Source organism: Bubalus kerabau, chromosome X (assembly GCF_029407905.1).
Source record: "Bubalus kerabau isolate K-KA32 ecotype Philippines breed swamp buffalo chromosome X, PCC_UOA_SB_1v2, whole genome shotgun sequence".
Classification (NCBI taxonomy): Eukaryota; Metazoa; Chordata; class Mammalia; order Artiodactyla; family Bovidae; genus Bubalus; species Bubalus kerabau.
The window spans coordinates 153058003-153078339 of NC_073647.1; the positions used below are offsets into that span (position 1 = coordinate 153058003).

Here is a 20337-nt window from a genome sequence, read left to right on the forward strand (position 1 = left end):
TCAACCTGGCTGCATATATTTTTGACAGGGAAATAAGATAGGGAGTCAAGGTGCAGCCTAGAATATGTGATATACCTTGATGTTAAGAAAGGCTCTCTGTGCCCATTTCAAAATTTTCTGGTTAGCCCAGCTTATCCCAGACGCAGAAGTTCGTTTTGGTGGGAGGAGGTCCAGGCTGATAAATTTCTCCTCTCCTTCCCTGAGGGGGGCACTCATTGCTAAGTGTCAAATCCAATAGGCTAACAGAATGAAACACTGGGGAATTTGGTGGGAGCCTCCAGACCCTTCCCTGATGTCCCCAGGAGGCAACTGCCAGCTGCTCTTTGCCCTCCTTACTCATCCTTGGGGGTGGAGGGGAGGGGGAAGAATGGTACCCTCTTGATGAGGGTAACTTGAGGAAGTACACATGCTCAGCTCACACCCTTCTGGGCTTTTCCTTTTTTCTTTCCTCTATCTCTCCTTCTGCCATGAGATAATAAGTCTGCCTCTGAAAAGGATGTCTATGACTGTCCAGCTCTGCCTAGACACATATAACAAAGTAGGGAAGTAGTAGGAAGTCCCCAAGGTCTCAGACACAGGTCACTTGCTCTTCTCCAGTAATAAAGATGGTATTGGGTTTCCCTGGTGGCTCAGTGGTAAAGAATCCGCCTGCAATGCAGGAGATCCAGGTTCAATCTCTGGGTCAGAAAGATTCCGTGGAGGAGGGCATGGCAACCCACTTCAGTATTCTTGCCTGGATAATCCCATGGACAGTGGAGCCTGGCAGGCTACAGTCCATGGGGTCGCAAAAAGTTGGACACGACTGAAGCGACTGAGCACACACACATGCACAAAGATGCTATTTGGACCTCCACCCAGCTGACTTCTCCGAGTCTACCTTGCAATTCATTCCGAGTTGGGATGGGAAGGAGGTTGATCTTCTGGTCTTCTCCTGCACCTCAACTCCCTACATCTGACTTCTGCCCAATTCTAAGTCCTCTCTGCTGCTTTTGTCTGGTTGATGGACTCTTGTCAGTTAAAACCTATGAAAACATTTAATCACAGTCACCAGGAACTCTCACTCAAAACTTCTTTTGGACTAATCAGTAACAGATGGCCTTAAATCAGTACCTGATGCTGGGAAAATCCACAAGCCAAGTGTCCACAGTTACTCAGAGACACTCAAAGTCTCCAAGACAAAGATGTAGATGGGTACTGACTCCTGATAAGCTGGGCAGCCACAGCCAGGCATGTGAGGAAAACTGGCCAGAGGCAGGGGTCTGAAGGTGGTGGGAAAGAAGGGCCTTGTTCTGGGTTTCAAAATGGTTTCCTTCCAAATGAAGCATTTAAATTTTTCCAATTGCTATTCATAGTTGGACCAGGAAAGAAAATTTGGGGCCATCATGGTTTCCTTCCTTGTTAAAAAATAATCATCTACATGGAAGCAAAGAGAGCAAGGGGGCTTCATGAGCGGCTTACAGTTTTATGAAAAAGAAGGAAATTAACATTATTTTATTCTTTATTGAACCTGGAGCTTACTCAATCCATGCTGTGTTCCAAATGGAACCCCTCCAGTCTCCACGTGGATGGCTCCTACAGACAGTGATGTGAATGTACTGTATCTTTGAAATTTTGCACTGTTTTGGTTTTGATCATGCAGAGAGGGAGAGAAAAGGCAGAGCGGGCAGAAGAGCAATTATGCCCGGTGAAACATCTTTGATACATTCATAGTTAAAGACAAGTTAAAAAGAGAGAGAGAAATTACCATGTTACAAGAAAAGCTTCACATGATAAAAATGATTAACCATTTTCATGCATAAAACAATGGGCATAAGTTTTGAAGGCCTCCTCAAAGCATTGTTATTCCACTGGCCACTGACACGTGTGAACAGCATTACTTTCACTCCCGCTATCTCCTTCGTACTGTCTAGATTCTTTCCATCCTTCTTTGCCAGGCCAGTTGGCTCCAAGATTCAGGCCTGCTGTTTCTGTCCCTTCCAGACTGGGCCGAGTCTCCCATCTGTTCTGCCTTCCCCTAAACCCGCCATGTGTACTAGCCTGGTGACCCAGCACAGTATACTCATGTTAGCAGTGAATATGTCTGTCCTTCCCCCGTGCCCTTCCAGCTCCCTGATATTTTTCCTCTTTTCCCTTACATCTTCACAGGGTCTTACACAAAGATGGCCCTCAGTACCACACTGAACTATGGTGGCATAAATACCTTCCTGAAAAATGCTCCTAATCTCCCAATGACCAACAGGAGTCCTTCCAGGAATGGTGGGATCTGACCGTTTCCTTATCTTGTTTTATTAAGAGTATGTGCAATAGCCCATGGTCTGCAATGAATGATGGAGAGGATTCCCTCTGGCTTGAAGACCACACATGCTCCTCTTTTACAGAGTCATCCCCATCCATGATTTAGAGCCCATTAAAGCTGAACACTTTTAATTCTTATTTCTCAGGGAGTACCTATATCTGACCACAGGAGAATTCTTAATGAAGCTTCAAGTAATCATAATTCTACCTGACACTAAATTTACTCATCACATTTTAGTGTGACTTTGCTCAAACTGTTCAAAAGCCACATGGTCCCAAGGATTTGTGCTTTGGTCAAAATAAAGTATGGTGTTTGTAGCTCTCAATGGTGTAGCTTTATATATGCCAGTACCAGTTTTTAAAATACCAATATCCACTTCATTTAGATCCACAAGAACTCAGTTTTTAATGCAATAGGCAAGAACCTCTGAAGCTGTCCTGTTTTCCTTCACTGTGGTTAGAAAAACTCTGTACTGTGTTCTGGGAAAAGACTTCTTATATCCCAAAAGGACAAGCCTTGACTGCCAGAGAAATTATTCTAATGACAGGGAAAGTGTCTGCTCACCTTTACTGAAGGTGATACCTTGCTTTTTAGAGCTTCCATTATACCCTTAGTCTAAAACCCTTACTAATTTGTAACCCTCATTAGTAATGGCCAACAATGTATGGATGGTTCAAGAAATAACTTTTGGCTTAAAAGTACACTTATTCATAATTCATTTATTGGCAGAAGAGAGCTTGTTGACACCACTGGAATGTTCTCGCTAAGTGACTAGGTTGGCAGGGACATCTTAAAGGCATAAGAACATCTGGCACCCTTCGTGTGCACCAAGAATGGTATTTCTGGGGTGAATGGGCTGCCCTAGGCAAGAGCAGCCTTCTGTAGAGCTGATGTGAACAGATCCTGACCACTGTTTATTTGAACATTCCTAACTGCAAGTGAAATGCCAACTACGGCTGCCAACTCAGGACAAGTTCTCTGGTGTCTTCCTATTTACTTAACAAGAATAACAGACCTGACCGAGCCTGGTTTCAACACTCAATCAGAACCAAGACTGGCACCTGTCTGTGCAACAAGGCTGGTCATCTGCTTGGGCTACTGAGCCAGTGATGGGGCGGGTCCTACAGAATGAAGGGCTTTGTGAAATGTGAGATGAGACAGGGCTGCACACAGCGCCCCACCCGACCTTACCCTCAAACTACGCTACTGAAAAGCCCTGGGAGAGAGGGATGCAGGAATATATATACAACCGAGGTCAACCTAAGGTAAAATCCGGGTCTTGGGTTTGCGTTTCCTTTCTTCCAATGTCTCACATAGTCTCCTCTTGCCCTGTTGCAACTCCACCAGGATCTGGCTGCTTCTGGTTGCCTATCCAGCCTCCCATCAAGATTCCCCCCAAAACCAGCGCACCCCTAGCATCCAAGTCTTTTCTATAAGCCATTACAAGACAGGACCCCTGCCCTCTCGCTTTTCTTTCTTTCCTTTTCTCTCTCCATCCACACAAGCAAAATTACTTATCTGTCCTCCAGACTACCATGGAAGTTGTACACATTGCTGTTTTAGCATTTCTTGTACCACATGCGACTTCTGATGCTGGCCCGTTTCTCCCCCCAGCTAGACAGTGACCTTATTTGAGGACCCGCTGTATCTTATTCACATCGTAGCTCCAGGGCACTGTGTACTGTACAAACAGCAGGCGTCTGATGACTGAATGAACAGAACTCATAAAGAAATGGGGCCTGGGAATTAAATGATAACAGTCAGTCCCCAAATCCCCTGAATGATGAAGACACGATGGCTGCATAGACCTATGGCAGCTAAGAAGGCTTCACTAAAGTAGAGAGGACCTGGGTTGGACCTCGATGATGACTAGTGAGCAGATGGAAATGGTAAACTTCTCTCCACATTTCTATGGGGCTTCACACTTGACAGAAACTTTTCCCTGAACTGCTGTTTCCCCCTCGTCCTGTGTCAAAGGGAGACCAGGAGGCTCTCTGCCTGGTGTGGTATTTCCTTTCCTCTCCCCCCACACTCACTCATTACTCTCCCCACACTCACTCATTAAAATATTTATTTAAAATCTGAAAATGAAAATTCAGCCTGAATTTATTTAGGTGCTTGTGAATTTGTTAGGAAGAACTTTTTAAAAAACCATTCCTCATAGCGTCTAATTAAACATGGACCATAAAAGAAAAAGCAATGGAAATAAAACCCAGAGGAAAAGGAAACTGTTGTCAGAAAGTAAGACAAAACCGCATCATTAAAAATCTTAAACGCCTACAATGATCAAATTATATTAGGTTTCCATAAATTGCCTCTTAGAGATAATGGCCATCCATTAAAAAATATTTAGTATTTAATATAACATTGAATAACACAGTTTTTTTATAAGCTCTTTTATATTTGTACCTATTTTTCTTATACTGAAAAATCCTAATTCCTAAAAATGTTAACAAACTTACTCATTTGTTTTATTTCTTAATATGTACAGGACCATTTTAAAATTGTAATGCCAACATTAACAATACAAATACAAAATGAAGCTTAAAACTTTTTATGTTTTTGCCTTTAGAGTATACCCCACTCAAACTGTACACCCAGAAAACTGTGTTTAAAAGCCCTTAAAATAAGTATTTTCTCTGTGTGGTCTGAGATCTTTACACAAATTTTTAGGTTCTTCATTTGTTTCTGCTTGGTTTTAAGGTTTGGGGTTTTTTTTCCTTCTGGTTTAACTTGTTTTACATATGTAAATATTTACATCTTTCAAAATTAAAAATAAAAAGACATACTGAGAAAAGTCTCAGATTCATCCTTAATCTCCCTCCAACCCAAAGGGAATTTTTTTTTAATGTCCAGTTTTTAAGTCTATCACAGAGTGCTCTGCTTATTTAGAAATAAAAGCAATTAACAGAGAGGCCTTTGGAAGAGAGGAGTCCTTTCTGAGCAAGTGTTGTTTTCCCTGTTTGCTCTCGAGCCAGCTGGACCCTGTTACCCAGATCCCTTTGTCAAAAACCCACCGCCCCACTTGCAACCTCCCCTACTGGGAGATTAGCCAGTCTTCTTTGTCATGAACTTGCTGGAATACTTCAAAGAAAAAAAGAAGAATTCCTGTGCTACCTGCTTACAAGATTTATTGATTTTTAAATGCTGCCTTGAGAAGTTGTTCTGGGCTTGGGAAAGAGAGGCCTCCCGTGGGAGGGGGTCAGCTTTCCCCTCATCACCAAGGGAACAGAAGGTAGCTCACAAAGGCTAGGGGGGAGGCGAGCCGAGAATCTGGTGCCAACTCTGAAGTTGGCAAGATCTATTTCACACTGCCAATCCAGTTTTTAAAAATTCACATTTCCCCTGAAAGAGCTAAATGGAAACAATGTAAAAATGTTCTAAGTCTACTGCCCAGTGTTATTGCCCAAAACCCACTGACATTTGGACAAGCTATAAAGTTATTTCCTCGAAAGCTACATAAACTACATATTTTTTAATCAAATTAAGGTAAAGGGGAGACTGGTGAAATTCTAGATTGATGATAAAGTGTTGCAAATAACTTCGTGCCCTTGGAGTTTCCCAGATGAAAACAAAAGCTGGCAAGTAGTATGGTGGGCAACGGTTTCTCTCTAGTTCTGGTCTAGGAAAAGGCATGTGTGGTCACCAGCGGACTGCCACAGCCTGGGGACACCCTCAGCTCTTCGAATCAGAGGTGACAATCACAGGCTTGGTTACAGATCACGTGCCAGCCCATAACATGGGCTAATTAGTGAGCAGGCTGTTTTTTGGCCCAAGGGACATGGGGTCTCCCCGTGCCAGCCAGGGCTAAACTGGGGCCCAGAAGGCAGAGAGCCCACAGGGACGCACTGAAAGCCAGTAAGTACATCACAACTCCATGTCAAGCCATGCCCTGAAACACACAGGAGAGATGTTACTGCAGGCAATGAAACACCTGTCTGTGGACCCCCAAAGGGAACCATGAACCTCCAAACCTCTGCTCATTGATCATTATCACTGCTTGAATTTAAGAAACCTGCAGGAAACAATCTTTGTCTTGCAGAACAGCCCAAAATTCATATTTAAAGGGAAAAAAATCAATCTGGTTTTTACTTCCCTGCTTCCGAACTCCTTAAATAGTTTATTTCATTGGAAACTAGAATTTAGCTAATTGTATTGTTCTCTCAACTTTTTTAGTTAGCTTGAATTAAGCTTACTGCAGTCATTCTTAATCCCTACATTGTCGATCTTACTACTTTACCCTTGTTTCTCGCAATCCAGTGTTCATTTACATTTTAATTTCACTTCTGCACCCGGCAAATATTTACTGATTGCCTTGTATGTATCAGGCCCTGTTTCAGGTGCTGGGGGCACAGTGGTAAATAAGATTTGAGCAAATTACATGAGATGTTTGGCAAATTCTTTTGGAAAGTGAATTTTTAAAAGGTCTGGTTATCCAATACATGAATATACAGTCTGCTCATCAGAAGGAAGCTTCTTCTTGTTATGTCTGTAGGCCACGTGAATGCTACACAAAACTTCTGCAAAGAAGTAAAAGCAGCAACCACTTCTAGAGGCCTTACTCTACACCAGGGATTGGTTTAAGTTTTTTACCCGTATTAACCAAGTTAATCCTCCCAAGGACCCTCTGAGTCATTATAACGATCTCCATTTTACAGATGAGAAAACGGAGACCCAGCAAGCTTACATGACTTCACTAAAGGCAGTCAGTGGTGGAACTGGCCTTGAACTCAGTAGCCTGGCTCCAGATCGCCTTTTTCTGACCCTGGTGGGGCTGAGGCCTCCTTAACATTTGCTTCTGACACAACAGAATTTTAAACAGCAGGAGGCAAGAAGAGGCATTTGTTGGGGAAAGAATCACGTTCCAGAGAGAACTGGCAATAAATATTCCTGATTGGCTGCCTGATACAGATGGAATGGAGTTTGGAGAATTTCATACTCTCATGAAATGAACATGTGATTTTTGACCTTCCAGAAGCGACAGAAACTATTCAAAGTATCCCATTTTTATCTTTTCCCCCTTTCAGCCTTCACTTTAGATGATGCTCTCCTGGCAGAATCTTCCTCAAAATTGGCCATGGCTTCTCAAGAGCTGAGGAAATGCTCAGACACATATAACTGGGAGAACAGGGACACATCCACCTTTGGGATTATGACAAGGTCAGTCGTACTGCTTGCAAAAGCTTCCAGCATTCTGCAACAGACTCCCTCATGGCTTCTGTGGCTGTGGGAACTGAAGTCCAGAAAGGTTAAAAGATTTGCCAAAAGCCACAGAGCTGGACCATAATATCTTCTATAGGCACCTAACCAAACTGTCCCTTTTGATAAGTAAACTCCTGTGTCTTGGATCTCAGGGGGTGTCACACATGTTACAAACCATGGTCCCCAGATCACAGCATCAGCATCACCTGGGAGCCAGTTAGAAATGGAGATTCTCAGGCATCACCCAGCTCTGCTGAATCAGAATCTGCATTTTAACAAGAGCCCTGAGAAACCCAGGTGAATATTAAAACTGGAGAAGCACTGAAATGGTCACTAATTCCATTTTCTAGATATTTAAGTTGTTGGGAAGGGAACTGTTGGTGACTCTTGGTTGGTTATAAGCATATCAGTCTCTTGAAAGGTATGTTCTCAGCCTCATCTCATGATTTAACTTAAAATTATCTTCCTGATGCAAAACAACCTTCAGTTTGTTTTTATGGTAGATCTAGGCTTTTAAAGATCCAATCATTCCTTTGTAAGCAGATACTAAGGCTTCAAGTGTGCAAAACGACATTTCTTATGAGACCCAGAATGAAATGGTCAAGAGCCTTCCGTGTGTACAAGGATTCATGCTAGTGTCTTTTCCTCAGAGCAGGTTAAAGACTTTTCCCAAATCCCAGCAAGTCCTTTTAGCATAGACCACACACAGAAACCTCAGCCAAGCTTCTGCCCAAGTTAACACAAAGTAATCAAACTAATAATAAAACAGCTACCTTTTACGTGGTGCTTACAACACGTCTGATGCCATTTTGACACTTTGAGTATTAAAACTCACTTTTAAACTTTTCAGTATTAAATTTTTGAGTATTAAAAAATCACTTAATCCTCACAGCAACCATGTGTTACAGATGAGAACAATGGAGCACAGAGAAGTTCAGCAGTTTGCCATAAACCACACAGCTGGTTCATGGTGGGGATTCTAATCCAGGTCGTCTATGTCTCCAGAGTCCATGCCACTAACCATCGCACCACACTGCCTCTCAGAGTCCAAACGAATGCTGCCCAGGCTTTCAAGACTCCTTTATTCAAATGTTCTCATAATAAAGATTGATCACTTATTTAGGAGAATGTAATTCACTTCAGAGATTTTACTTGACAAAGGGAAAAAGAGGCCAGCAGCTACCAAGATATTATTTCACTAAGTTAAAACATTACTTCTGGTCTCTAATTCTTGGTTGGGATTGCAAGACCAGGCGGTCTGCTGCTTGGAAGTGCTTTAAAATGTCCTTCTGCCTGTAAATGGAACCAGCTCTGACATTAAAACTGCATTATATTTTCTGTAAATGAGAAGCAGTTGTAAACACTAAGGATTCATGATGTTGCTAGCTTTGATTATCTATTAAATCAGTTGTCTAACTTCTCTTTTCAGCTTCAGATAGCTCCACTTTTTTGGTAGGAGAAACCTTAAAGACAATTCCAATACACGTGACTGGGCAAAGCCTTGTGCTTTGCTTGAAACAGAGAGAGGGAAATTTACCATTGGCCTCAGGATCCCCAGAAGGCCCATCCCTGGAGTCCTGAAAACACAGAATGAAAACTGTTTGGGAAATGGAGTGAAGGGCCTCTCCTCTGCACCAATTCAGCTCTCTTAGACCCTCCATGTGCTCTGCCGTGTACCTGTAAAGATCTCTCTATAGAGCTGAAGAGAAGGAAACCCTGGATGCACAGCTGAGAAGGGTGCTGCCCAAATGCTTGGCAACGTACTAATGGGTCACAGAAACACAATGAAGGGCAACTTTTTCAACTGCAAAGTGAAGCCAGAGGCCTGCCAGGGCACAGGCAGCAGTCAGTTATGAATGCTTCATAGGGAGTGAAGTTTGATATGCTTTTCCTCAATCACTTCTATTTGCACTGGAAACAAGGCAAGGACGCAGGACAGGAAAGAACTGCGGTTGCAGCACAGGAAATATAAAAACCAGGAAGTCCTCACCAATAATCACGACCAACTTGCTAACCACGAGGTGCATCCCACTGCCCAGCCGCCATCCCTGTGGGTGCATATAAACAAAATTTAAATTTATTTAAATTAGCATTTAAAATAGCTTTAAGGGCTGGTTGCACAAAGAATTGCAAAGTGGGTCCCCATATGTTGATGCCACTGAAGGGGTTAACAGACAACCGAAAATAGACAACAGGTAGCAAGCGGGGAACTGGAGGTCTCAGCCTCTCCCGGATCTCCCTGTCCATCCTTTTTAACCATTTCTGTGCCACGCACCCCAAACCAATGGCCGTAAGTAATAACTTGGGGAAAGGGAGCACGAAAGCCCGGCTCCCTTGCCCGGGGTGGGGCAGACTGATCCTCTCGAGTCCGAGTCCTCTTTGGGACTCTGCCTGAGATGACACCCTTGCTCAGCTACCTTCCCTTTACTGTCCGGGTTCCTGTTTCTGTTCCCCAAGGGACACTCCCTTTAAAACCACTGCCAGAGGAGTGCTCACCTCTGGGTCTGTCTCTGTGGAACCTCACCTAAGAGACCACACGACCTAGCTAGGAACCCAGAGCTCCCGGGAAGCAGGTATGTGACTAACGCAGTCCTGACCATACCCTTTCCGTACCAACATCTGTCCATGAAATTTAGCTGAAATTGATCTCATTCGATTAAAAGGTGGGACCCAGAAGCGAAATATAAAGTCTCAGTTAAGAAGAATGTATAAGACATAAAGGGCTTTGCAGGAGGAGAAGGGGATGACAGAGAATGAGATGAGTTGGATGGCATCACCAACTCAATGGACATGAGTTTGAGCAAACTCTGGGAGACGGTGAGGGACAGGGAAGCCTGGTGTGCTGCAGTCCGTGGGGTCACAAAGAGCCGGACACAACTGAGGGACTGAACAACAACAATAAGACATAAATGGATTAAATAAATGTTCAAGTCAATTTAAACAAACCCTTTCTATGATGTAGCAATATATGGTCCTTCCTAAGTTGAGCACAAATAATTTAAATGTATCTTCAGGGAGTAGAGTCAGTTTTGGATCTTGTTTCTGAAACGCACTGTTCTAATCTAAGACTATACTATAAATGAAAGGAAACAGACCCAATCTGCACACATGTTAAGATGAATCTTGAAAACTGCTTTTTTACTGAATTTTTTACACGAGCTTGCTTTCCTATAATTTTCCTAACTCTAAGGGTTAGCACATGGCAAAAAACTTCCAGGTTCCCTTAGAGTGCACTTACTCTGACACCTCCGAAGCAAGTCCACCCCACGAGATGGGAACTGTGAAAAACTCGGTGAGAGTTGCAGACCCAGAGTGGTCCAGTGTCGTGTCGCCACGCACCTCAGCTTTCACAAACACCCCATGGCGTGGCTTACCTTGATTCCCAGGGCTTCTCCAGAAATAACAGCAACGGTCACGCCATCTTGACTGGGTTTAGGGATTTCGTCACTTTTCAGTTCCTGGTACCGAGGCTTCACCATCTTCTGTGAGCTCCTCAAATTAACCCACAGTTGTAGGCCGTGGACTGGCTCCTCTGAGCAAGGCATCTCAGCGTGCACGATGCCCTGGCCCGCGGTCATCCACTGCAAATACCAGAGCGACAAGAAGGAAGTGTGACCTGGCCTGTAATGAGCCGGGAGGTGGGACGATTACACCCCAGTAACTAAGCCAGGCACCTTACAAGTGCTGCTTTCCAAGTCCCCAGGCACCATGAGGGATAACAAAATGACAGTGGCAACTGCTGGGGCCCTTTCTGGTTTTCCAAATGCATCCCGTGCCTCCGAGTGTGAAATCAAAGCATCAGCTCGGGCATTCACAGAGGTGGAAGAACCCCCTCTTTGGCATCTCTGAGTCTCAGGTTGCCCTCTGAGATGGGAAGTTGCAGGCAGAGGGTAAACTGGGGAGGGCTCTCAGGAGATGCATCTTAATCAGTGAGAAAAGCAGGAAGGGGCACGAAGAGAAGCCAATCACCAGTGCAGCTACAGTGGAGGCCTCGGCTGATCCAGCAGGGAGCTCTGGAATTGGATGAAACTTTAGAATTGTCCCAGATGGAGGCTCTTCTATCCTCACATCAACAAACCCTCAAGTGTGGGCCACGCAGCAGGAGGGAGCACCACCTTGGGAGAGGCCCTTCCATGGGCAGAGGGCCGTGCCCATGGCAGGATGGAGGACGGGCGCATGGTACATGTGGAGGCCCACAAACTCCACCACACCCCAGACAGCTGACTTGAGTCAGTTGGCTCGACTCTGTAATGGAGTCCTCACTACCTGGAGAAAGTTACTGCCTCCACTACTGTGCAGATCTTGCATGCATTCATTTCCTTCTTAGTTAGAAGGAGCATATGAGGGGCCAGCCCCAGATGCCAAGCTTAGGATCTGGAGATGAAGAGCTAGAAAACAACAGGTAGGTCTCCTGTCTGTCTCAGCTTGGCTTCTCCCACAGATGATCCTGAGACAGGTCTCCAGTGCAAGGAGTTCATCTAGAAAGTGCTGCAGAAAGAAAGGAAGAGCAAGCCAGACAAGGGAGAAAGCCAAAATGGGGGTTAATGAGCAGGTTGCATCTGTGGGCACCTGAGGCTCAATCCTGCTGGGATCCATGCCAAGGCACATTAGAACTCCTGCATGGAGGGTGGAAGAACCCACTTCTAGGGTCACAACCAGTCAGAGCTACACTTTACGTTCTGCTCTGGTGAGATGTTACTGTTGACCTTTGGGCCATGACTCTTTGCCCTTTTGCTTTTCTGCCTTTCAATCTCAGTTCAGTTCAGTTCAGTCACTCAGTCATGTCCGACTCGTTGTGACCCCATGGACTGCAGCATGCCAGGCTCCCCGTCCATCACCAAGTCCCGGAGCCTACTCAAACTCATGTCCATCGCATCATTGATGACATCCAACCATCTCATCCTCTGTCGTCCCCTTCTCCTCCTGCCCTCAATCTTTCCCAGCATCAGGGTCTTTTCCAATGAGTCAGTTCTTTGCATCAGGTGGCCAAAGTATTGGAGTTTCAGCTTCAGCATCAGTCCTTCCAGTGAATATTCAGGACTGATTTCCTTTAGGATGGACTGGTTGGATCTCCTTGCAGTCCAAGGGACTGTCAAAGAGTCTTCTCTAACACCATAGTTCAAAAGCCTCAATTCTTTGGTGCTCAGCTTTCTTTATACTCCAACTCTCACATCTCATTCCCTGATAGCTCAGTTGGTAAAGAATCCTCCTGCAATGCAGGAAACCCTGGTTCGATTCCTGGGTTGGAAAGATCTGCTGGAGAAGGGAAAGAGCTATCCACTCCAGTATTCTGGCCCAGAGAACTCCAAGGACTGTATAGTCAATGGGGTCACAAAGAGTCGGACAGGACAGAATGACTTTCATTTTCAATCTCGTGTTCACTGAAATGCCACAATTCAAATATCTGCAGCTGTCATCCCACAAAATATGTAAATAATCCCAGAAAGTACCTGATATAGAGTCCAGGCTTATAAAAACTGGCAAAAATGACCTAAGCACTCCCTGGGAATTTTAACTGTAACACGTTTCTGACAGGACTAGTATGGTGGCAGGGCTTGGGTCATATTCTTAAGTGACAATACCTACCCTGAAAATGAACTGGAAGATATAAAACCTTCTCAAAGACAGCAGAGAGGTCTAGAAAGATGAGGACAGAAACTGGAGCAGTGAATGTGGCAACTGGGACATTGTGAGTGACCAGGACCTGGACAGCTTCAGGAAAGGTTTGGGGGCAGTTCTGAGAGGCCAACCCTGACTTCAATGAGTGGAGGATAGGGTGGAAGAGAAGGCAGCTGAGACAGTGACTCGTGATTACTCTTTTGAGAAACATAAGAAAAAGACTTAGGTAAGAGCTAAAAAATGACTGTGGGGGGTTTAGGGAAGCATGAGAGAAGAACACAAGAGCCCTGCACAAGTTTCCAGGTGGAGTGCAAGGAGCCATAGGAAGGGAGAAGTCCAGGACGCAACAGACAGAGCAGGGACGCGAGAAGGTACCAGACGTGGGTGGGGTCATCAGCAACAGCCAACGACTATGAACCATCAGCCATTCCTCTTCTTGGCCATACCTGCAGGTCTCCCGGGTTCAACTGACCAGCGTGTCCGCAGAAGTCTTCATGGGCCATGCTGCCCCCTTCCAGGAGGTAAGATACCTTTGGGGGGGTGGAACAGAAGAAAAAGTAGGTGTTGGAGAGCTGTGAAGAGTTGTTCACTTTTTCCATTAAAAATGTGTTTAGGAAAACTTGCCAGGTGAGCTGAGGGGATGGACCTCAGTTGACAGGGCCCTGCTAGGCCAGGCAACATCTTTGAGAGAATTTCAAATGGGAGCCCCTTCCTCCAGGCAGAAGCAGCCCTGAGCAAGCAGAGCCCCTGGCTGGGTGAGAGGGGCTCCAGAGCTCAGGGTGAAGAGAGAAAGCTCCCATTGAGACAGCAGGAACCCTGTTACCGAGACCATGCTGACAGAGGTGTGTGGGAGGAGAGAGATCAGACCTCCACACCTTCCTCTACAAGCTGACTGGAGAAATCCAGAGGACCAGGCACGCACACCCACAAAATTGTTCAATAAATGCTGGCAAGATATGTCAAATGATTTCACAGAAATTCAAGTTGACTTTTCCAGAGGCGTGTCTGTATTAAATCTAAAAGCACTGTCCATGCTGAAATTCTGAATTGTCCGTCAGGGGAGCCACTAGCCACAAGTGGCTAAGTTTAAAGTAATTAAAATTAAACAACATGTAAGATTCAGGTCCTCAACTGTACTCTAGTCACAATTCGAGTTGTACAACAGCCCTACTAGTGGCCACCATAGTAGGACAGTGCAGATGATAAGGCATTTCCATCTTTATAGAAAGTTTCACTTGATAACACTGATCTTGATAAATAAACCTGGATATCGGCATCCATCTATGGTAGGCATTTTGTGTGGAGAGCAAAACCTTCCTGGGAGCCTCTGCAATCATGGTATCTCTGGGCAAAATGAGATGACATCAATTTTAAACTGCACAAGAAAATCAAGCCCTTCTTAATTCATGATTTCACTAAAAGGAAAAAATCAAGCATCTCTAAAATTCGTATTTAAAAAACTACTGTGATTATCCTAACTAACAAAGATGAAAAAGGCACCAAATACTTAGAAAGGATTTTACACTACCCCAAGGACATGGTAACATTTGAAATACACAACTTAATACTAAAAGCTTAAAACATCATGTGTATGTTGAGGTTGGGGCCCTCTCTGTACAACTCTATTTAGATTCAACTTTCCATTTTGCTTATTTTGTACACACTTATGAAATTCACCTGTAATGCCAACAAGAAATACCAATGAGCCTCAACAGTTCTGAAAGGTATCTGCCAAACCATGTTTAGCTACAAACCACGTGTGGCTCCCTGCTTCTGGCTTATGGATGACAACTCTGATCATTTGCATTATTGGACAAAGTTTTCATATTATAGCTATGCATGGCATCTGGTCCCATCACTTCATGGGAAATAGATGGGGAAACAGTGTCAGACTTTATTTTTTTGGGCTCCAAAATCACTGCAGATGGTGACTGCAGCCATGAAATTAAAAGACGCTTACTCCTTGGAAGAAAAGTTATGACCAACCTAGATAGCATATTGAAAAGCAGAAACATTACTTTGCCAACAAAGGTCCTTCTAGTCAAGGCTATGGTTTTTCCAGTGGTCATGTATGGATGTGAAAGTTGGACTGTGAAGAAAGCTGAGCACCGAAGAATTGATGCTTTTGAACTGTGGTGTTGGAGAAGACTCTTGAGAGTCCCTTGGACTGCAAGGAGAACCAACCAGTCCATTCTAAAGGAGATCAGCCCTGGGTGTTCTTTGGAAGGAATGATGCTAAAGCTGAAACTCCAGTACTTTGGCCACCTCATGTGAAGAGTTGACTCATTGGAAAAGACTCTGATGCTGGGAGGGATTGGGGGCAGGAGGAAAAGGAGACGACAGAGGATGAGATGGCTGGATGGCATCATCGACTGGATGGACGTGAGTTTGAGTGAACTCCGGGAGATGGTGATGGACAGGGAGGCCTGGCGTGCTGCGATTCATGGGGTCACAAAGAGTTGGACATGACTGAGCGACTGAACTGAACTGAACTGAGTGCTTCTTTTAAAGTTTAATGTGTTTATCCTTTTAATGTTGGAAATTTTATTTCAAAATTCTCTTTAACCATTATTTAAACAAACGAAACCAAAAATGTCGTCTGCAATTAAAATCCCAACATCTCTTGTAATTATGTAACCCAGATCTAATTTTGGCTCAAAGACCCAGTCCACAAAATACAGCAATTTGAACCAGTACTTAAAAACAGATAATACTTTTTACCAACAAATCACAACTCTCTAAAACTACAAAAAGAAACAGAGTAAAAATACTACATTTTAAGAAGAAAAACAAAAAAATATACCCAAGAGGTAAGAGAAGAAAAATATTTATAAAGGTCTCAGCATATACATCAGACACCACTATTTTACACAAAAATTATTTCCTCCTCCATACAAGAACCCATTATACATATCTAGGCCAGGTTTTTTTTTGTAGTCTGTTTTTGCTTTATCCTAAGGCATAAAAAATAGACCTAATCTTCAACAGTACATAAACCAAGAACTTCCAGATGTTCAAGCTGGATTTAGAAAAGGCAGAGGAATCAAGAGATCAAATAGCCAACATCCACTGGATCACAAAAAAAAAAAAAACAAGAGAATTCTTTTTGTTTCTTCTTCATTGACTAGGCTAAAATTTTTGACTGTGTGGATCACAACAAACTGTGGGAAATTCTTCAAGAGATAGGAATACCAGACCACCTGACCTGCCTCCTGAGAAATCTGTATGCACATCAAGAAGCAACAGTCAGAACCAGACATGGAACAACAGACTGGTTTCAAATTGGGAAAGGAGTATGTCAAGGCTGTATATTGTCACCCTGCTATTTAACTTATACACAGAGTACATCATGTGAAATGTTGGGCTAGATGAAGCACAAGCTGGAATTAAGATTGACAGGAGAAATATCAATAACCTCAGATATGCAGATGATACCACCCTTATGGCAGAAAGTAAAGAGGAACTAAAGAGCCTCATGATGAAAGTGAAAGAGGAGAGTGAAAAAGTTGGCTTAAAACTCAACATTCAAAAAAACAAAGATCGTGGCATCTGGTCCCATCACTTTATGGCAAATAGATGGGGAAACAATGGAAACAGTGAGAGACTTTATTTTCTTGGGCTCCAAAATTACTGCAGATGGTGACTGCAGCCATGAAATTAAAAGACACTTCCTTGAAAGAAGAGCTATGACAAACTTAGAGGGTGTATTAAAAAGCAGAGATATTACTTTACCAACAAAGATCCGTAGAGTCAAAGCTGTGGTTTTCCCAGTAGTCATGTATGGATGTGAGAGTTGGGCCATAAAGAAGGCTGAGTGCTGAAGAATTGATGCTTTTGAACTGTGATGTTGGAGAAGACTCTTGAGAGTCCCTTGGACTGCAAGGAGATTCAACCAGTCAATCCTAAAGGAAATCAGTCCTGAATAATCATTGGAAGGATTTACTGTGAGGAGCACAGGAAGGATTTAGCTCACATTTGGGTGCCAGATAAAGCTTCTCAGAGGAAGTGAAGCCTAAGGAGGGATGGGAGTAAGCCAGACAAAAAAGATGACAGTGAAGGTGGGCCAGGAGTGTGTTCCAGCATACATGAAGATCAAGAAGTAAGGAAGATCATCTCTCGTTCAAGGAACAGGAATGGCAAGAGATAAGCCTAGAGAGACAAGAAGGGGGCCACAAAATAAAACCAAGTACAGCACTTAACGCATGTTTAGTTCAGCCACGATCTTGGCCTCCTTTATCATGCAATCCCTGCTCCATAAGCAGGGCAGGGCCTTCCACAAAGTGTTAGGGAAAACCTCCACTGCCCTTTGTGATGTATCTCCCTCCCCACGGAGGGTACTCCATTAATATTCAATTCAGTTCAGTTACTCAGTCGCTCAATGGTGTCCGACTCTTTGTGATCCCATGGACTTGCTGCTGCTGCTGCTGCTAAGTCGCTTCAGTCGTGTCCGACTCTGTGCGACCCCATGGACAGTAGCCCACCAGGCTCCCCTGTCCCTGGGATTCTCCAGGCAAGAACACTGGAGTGGGTTGCCATTTCCTTCTCCAATGCATGAAAGAGAAAAGTAATAGTGAAGTCACTCAGTCGTGTCCGACTCCTAGCTACCCCATGGACTGCAGCCTTCCAGGCTCCTCCGTCCATGGGATTTTCCAGGCAAGAGTACTGGAGTGGGGTGCCATTGCCTTCTCCGCCCATGGACTTAACACTCCTCAATTCTTGCTGCAGCTCGCCCACCCCTCCAAGGTTGGAAGGGAACAGCTTGATCTGATTGGTCGACTTAAAAGAAACTGTTCTTCTATACTGAACCCTGCCTCTCCCCTTCCTCTTTGGGAATCAGCCTGCCCACAGAAGGCCAGGGTCCTCTTTCGCTCTTCGCCTGTATGAGAAGGACCAGCTCCAGCACATCCAGTGAGATCGGAACAGTTTGCCTCAGTTTCAGGTGTGGTATTTGGAAGCTTCCCTGGTGGCTCAAACAGTAAAGCATCTGTCTACAATGCAGGAGACCCGGGTTTGATCCCTGGGTTGGGAAGATCCCCTGGAGAAGGAAATGGCAGTCCACTCCAGGACTATTGCCTGGAAAATCCCATGGACAGAGGAGCCTGGTACAGGCCATGGGGTCGAAAAGAGTCGGACACAACTGAGCAACTTCACTTCACCTCACTCAGAAGCCAAGCTGCCTGCAGGCATAAGCCTTATTTGACAGGATCATCTTTATTGGAAATTAAGGTCTATTTTTGTCTGCTATCTATCTTTCTTACTCTTTCATCTGAAATCATTCAGAATCCAGGCTGGGAAAACAGGCCATTATTTATGCTGTCTCTTCATACTCCCAATTAAGGGCAATTTAAGACCTGCTACTGTCATGCTGCTGAAATCTTACACTGCAGCCTTATAATAAACCCAGCTCTTCTGGAGTAAATTTATTGAGTGCTGGATCTTGAAAACAAGTATTTGTAGAGCACTTACTACAGTGAAAATCAAGCTGGGTGACATGAGGACTCTTCATGTGTCGTCTTGCAGAACAATGTCATTTGGGTATATACTGTGTACAGGACTGCCTTGGCAGTGACCTTTATCTCAGCAGGTGACAGGCAAATGGCTACAGAAACTAGAGGATCTAGACTGTGGTGGTTAATTTTATGTTGTCAACTTGACTGGGCTAAGGGATGCTCAGACAGTAGGTAAAACATTATGTCCGGGAGCGTCTGTGAAGGTGCTTCTGGATGAGATTAGCATTTGACTCAGCAGACTGAAGATACATGTTCCACCATCACCAATGTGGGTGGGTACATCCAATGCTTTGAGGGCTCGAACAGAACAAAAGGTAGAGGGAGGGTGAGTTCATGCTCTCTCTTATTCAGCTGAGACGCCTATCTTCTCCTGCTCTCAGACATCAAAACTCCAGGTTCTCAGTCTTCAAATTCTGGGACTTACATCAGCAGTCAGTCCCTTGGACCAGGGCCAGCTTGTAGATGGCAGACTGTGAGATTTGCCCACCTTCCTTAATCATGTGAGCCAATTCCTATAATAAATCTGCTCTTACATGGTCTTTGGGTATCCAATTGGTTCTATTTCTCGGGAGAACTCTGATTAGATTTTAAGTCTAAAACCCCTGCTTGGGAACTTGCGATCATAATGGCAACAATGCAACACTGACACAGGAATAAAGGAGACTCATCTGTAGGAGAAACTAACATATAATCACAGAAATTTCAAATCAGGGGGCCAAGGGATGCATTTTCCAATAAATCGTATTGTTGCAACAAGAGACTGACTATATGAAATGTCAACTAAAAAAATATTCACAAGCTAGAAGTTGAGAGTTATGTTTTATTTGGCAGACATTTTTAGGACTTCCAGCCTGGGAAGCAGTATCTCAAGGAACCCTAAGAGAACTGCTTTGAGGCAGCAAAGGGGGAGCTAGTTATAGGAGCTGTGCAACGAAGGGCAGGTAGTAGGAACAAAAGATAACCGTCAATCAAAGAAAACTAGATATCTCAAGTTAAGGAATTTAGTGCTTTTCTGTGTGTGGGAAGATGCAAGAGTCTAACTTCACTGAAATCATTCCTTTGATATGCACCTCAGCTATTTGGGGCCAGTATCCTATGTTTTCGTATCCTGAGTTTCCTCAGGGCTCACCATAGGGAGTGGCTGCAGTCTGATGGCTGCTGGTGGTGGTAGTGGTTTAGTCACTAAGTCGTGTCTGACTCTTGCGATTGCATGGACTGTAGCCCATCAGACTCCTCTGTCCATGGGATTTCCCAAGCAAGAATACTGGAGTGGGATGTCATTTCCTTCTCCAGGTGATCTTCCTGATCCAGGGATCCAACATGCATCTCCTGCATTGGCAGGTGGGTTCTTTACCACTGAGCCACATGGGAAGCCCCCTGATGACTGCTAGATGGCATATATTCTTTACTTCTTGAGTTTCCTCAGGGTTCACCAGCTCACCAGGAGAGATAGCCACAATCCTGATGACTGTGACATCCTTCGTTTATGGATACGGTAGGCAGTATTTTATTTCTCAGCAAAAAGAGAGTAAGCCCCCACTATATACAGAAAGGGATTCCCTGATAGCTTAGTTGGTAAAGAATCCACCTGCAATGCAGGAGACCCCAGTTCAATTCCTGGGTTGGGAAGATCTACTGGAGAAGGGATAGGCTACCCACTCCAATATTCTTGGGCTTCCCTTGTGGCTCAGCTGGTAAAGAATCCACCTG

General features: G+C 44.3%; 1 protein-coding gene across 3 annotated transcripts in view; it reads right to left on the reverse strand.

Annotated features, from left to right (window-relative positions):
- Nucleotides 1-20337, reverse strand: part of PIR (pirin) — a 97763-nt gene that overhangs the window by 46963 nt on the left and 30463 nt on the right. For all 3 annotated transcript variants that reach the window (XM_055563174.1, XM_055563173.1, XM_055563175.1), the window contains exons 4-5: nucleotides 13564-13647; nucleotides 10873-11079 (exon numbers count right to left, since the gene is read on the reverse strand). In XM_055563174.1, the coding sequence (XP_055419149.1) occupies nucleotides 10873-11079; nucleotides 13564-13647 (291 nt within the window). The remainder of the gene's footprint in view (nucleotides 1-10872; nucleotides 11080-13563; nucleotides 13648-20337) is intronic.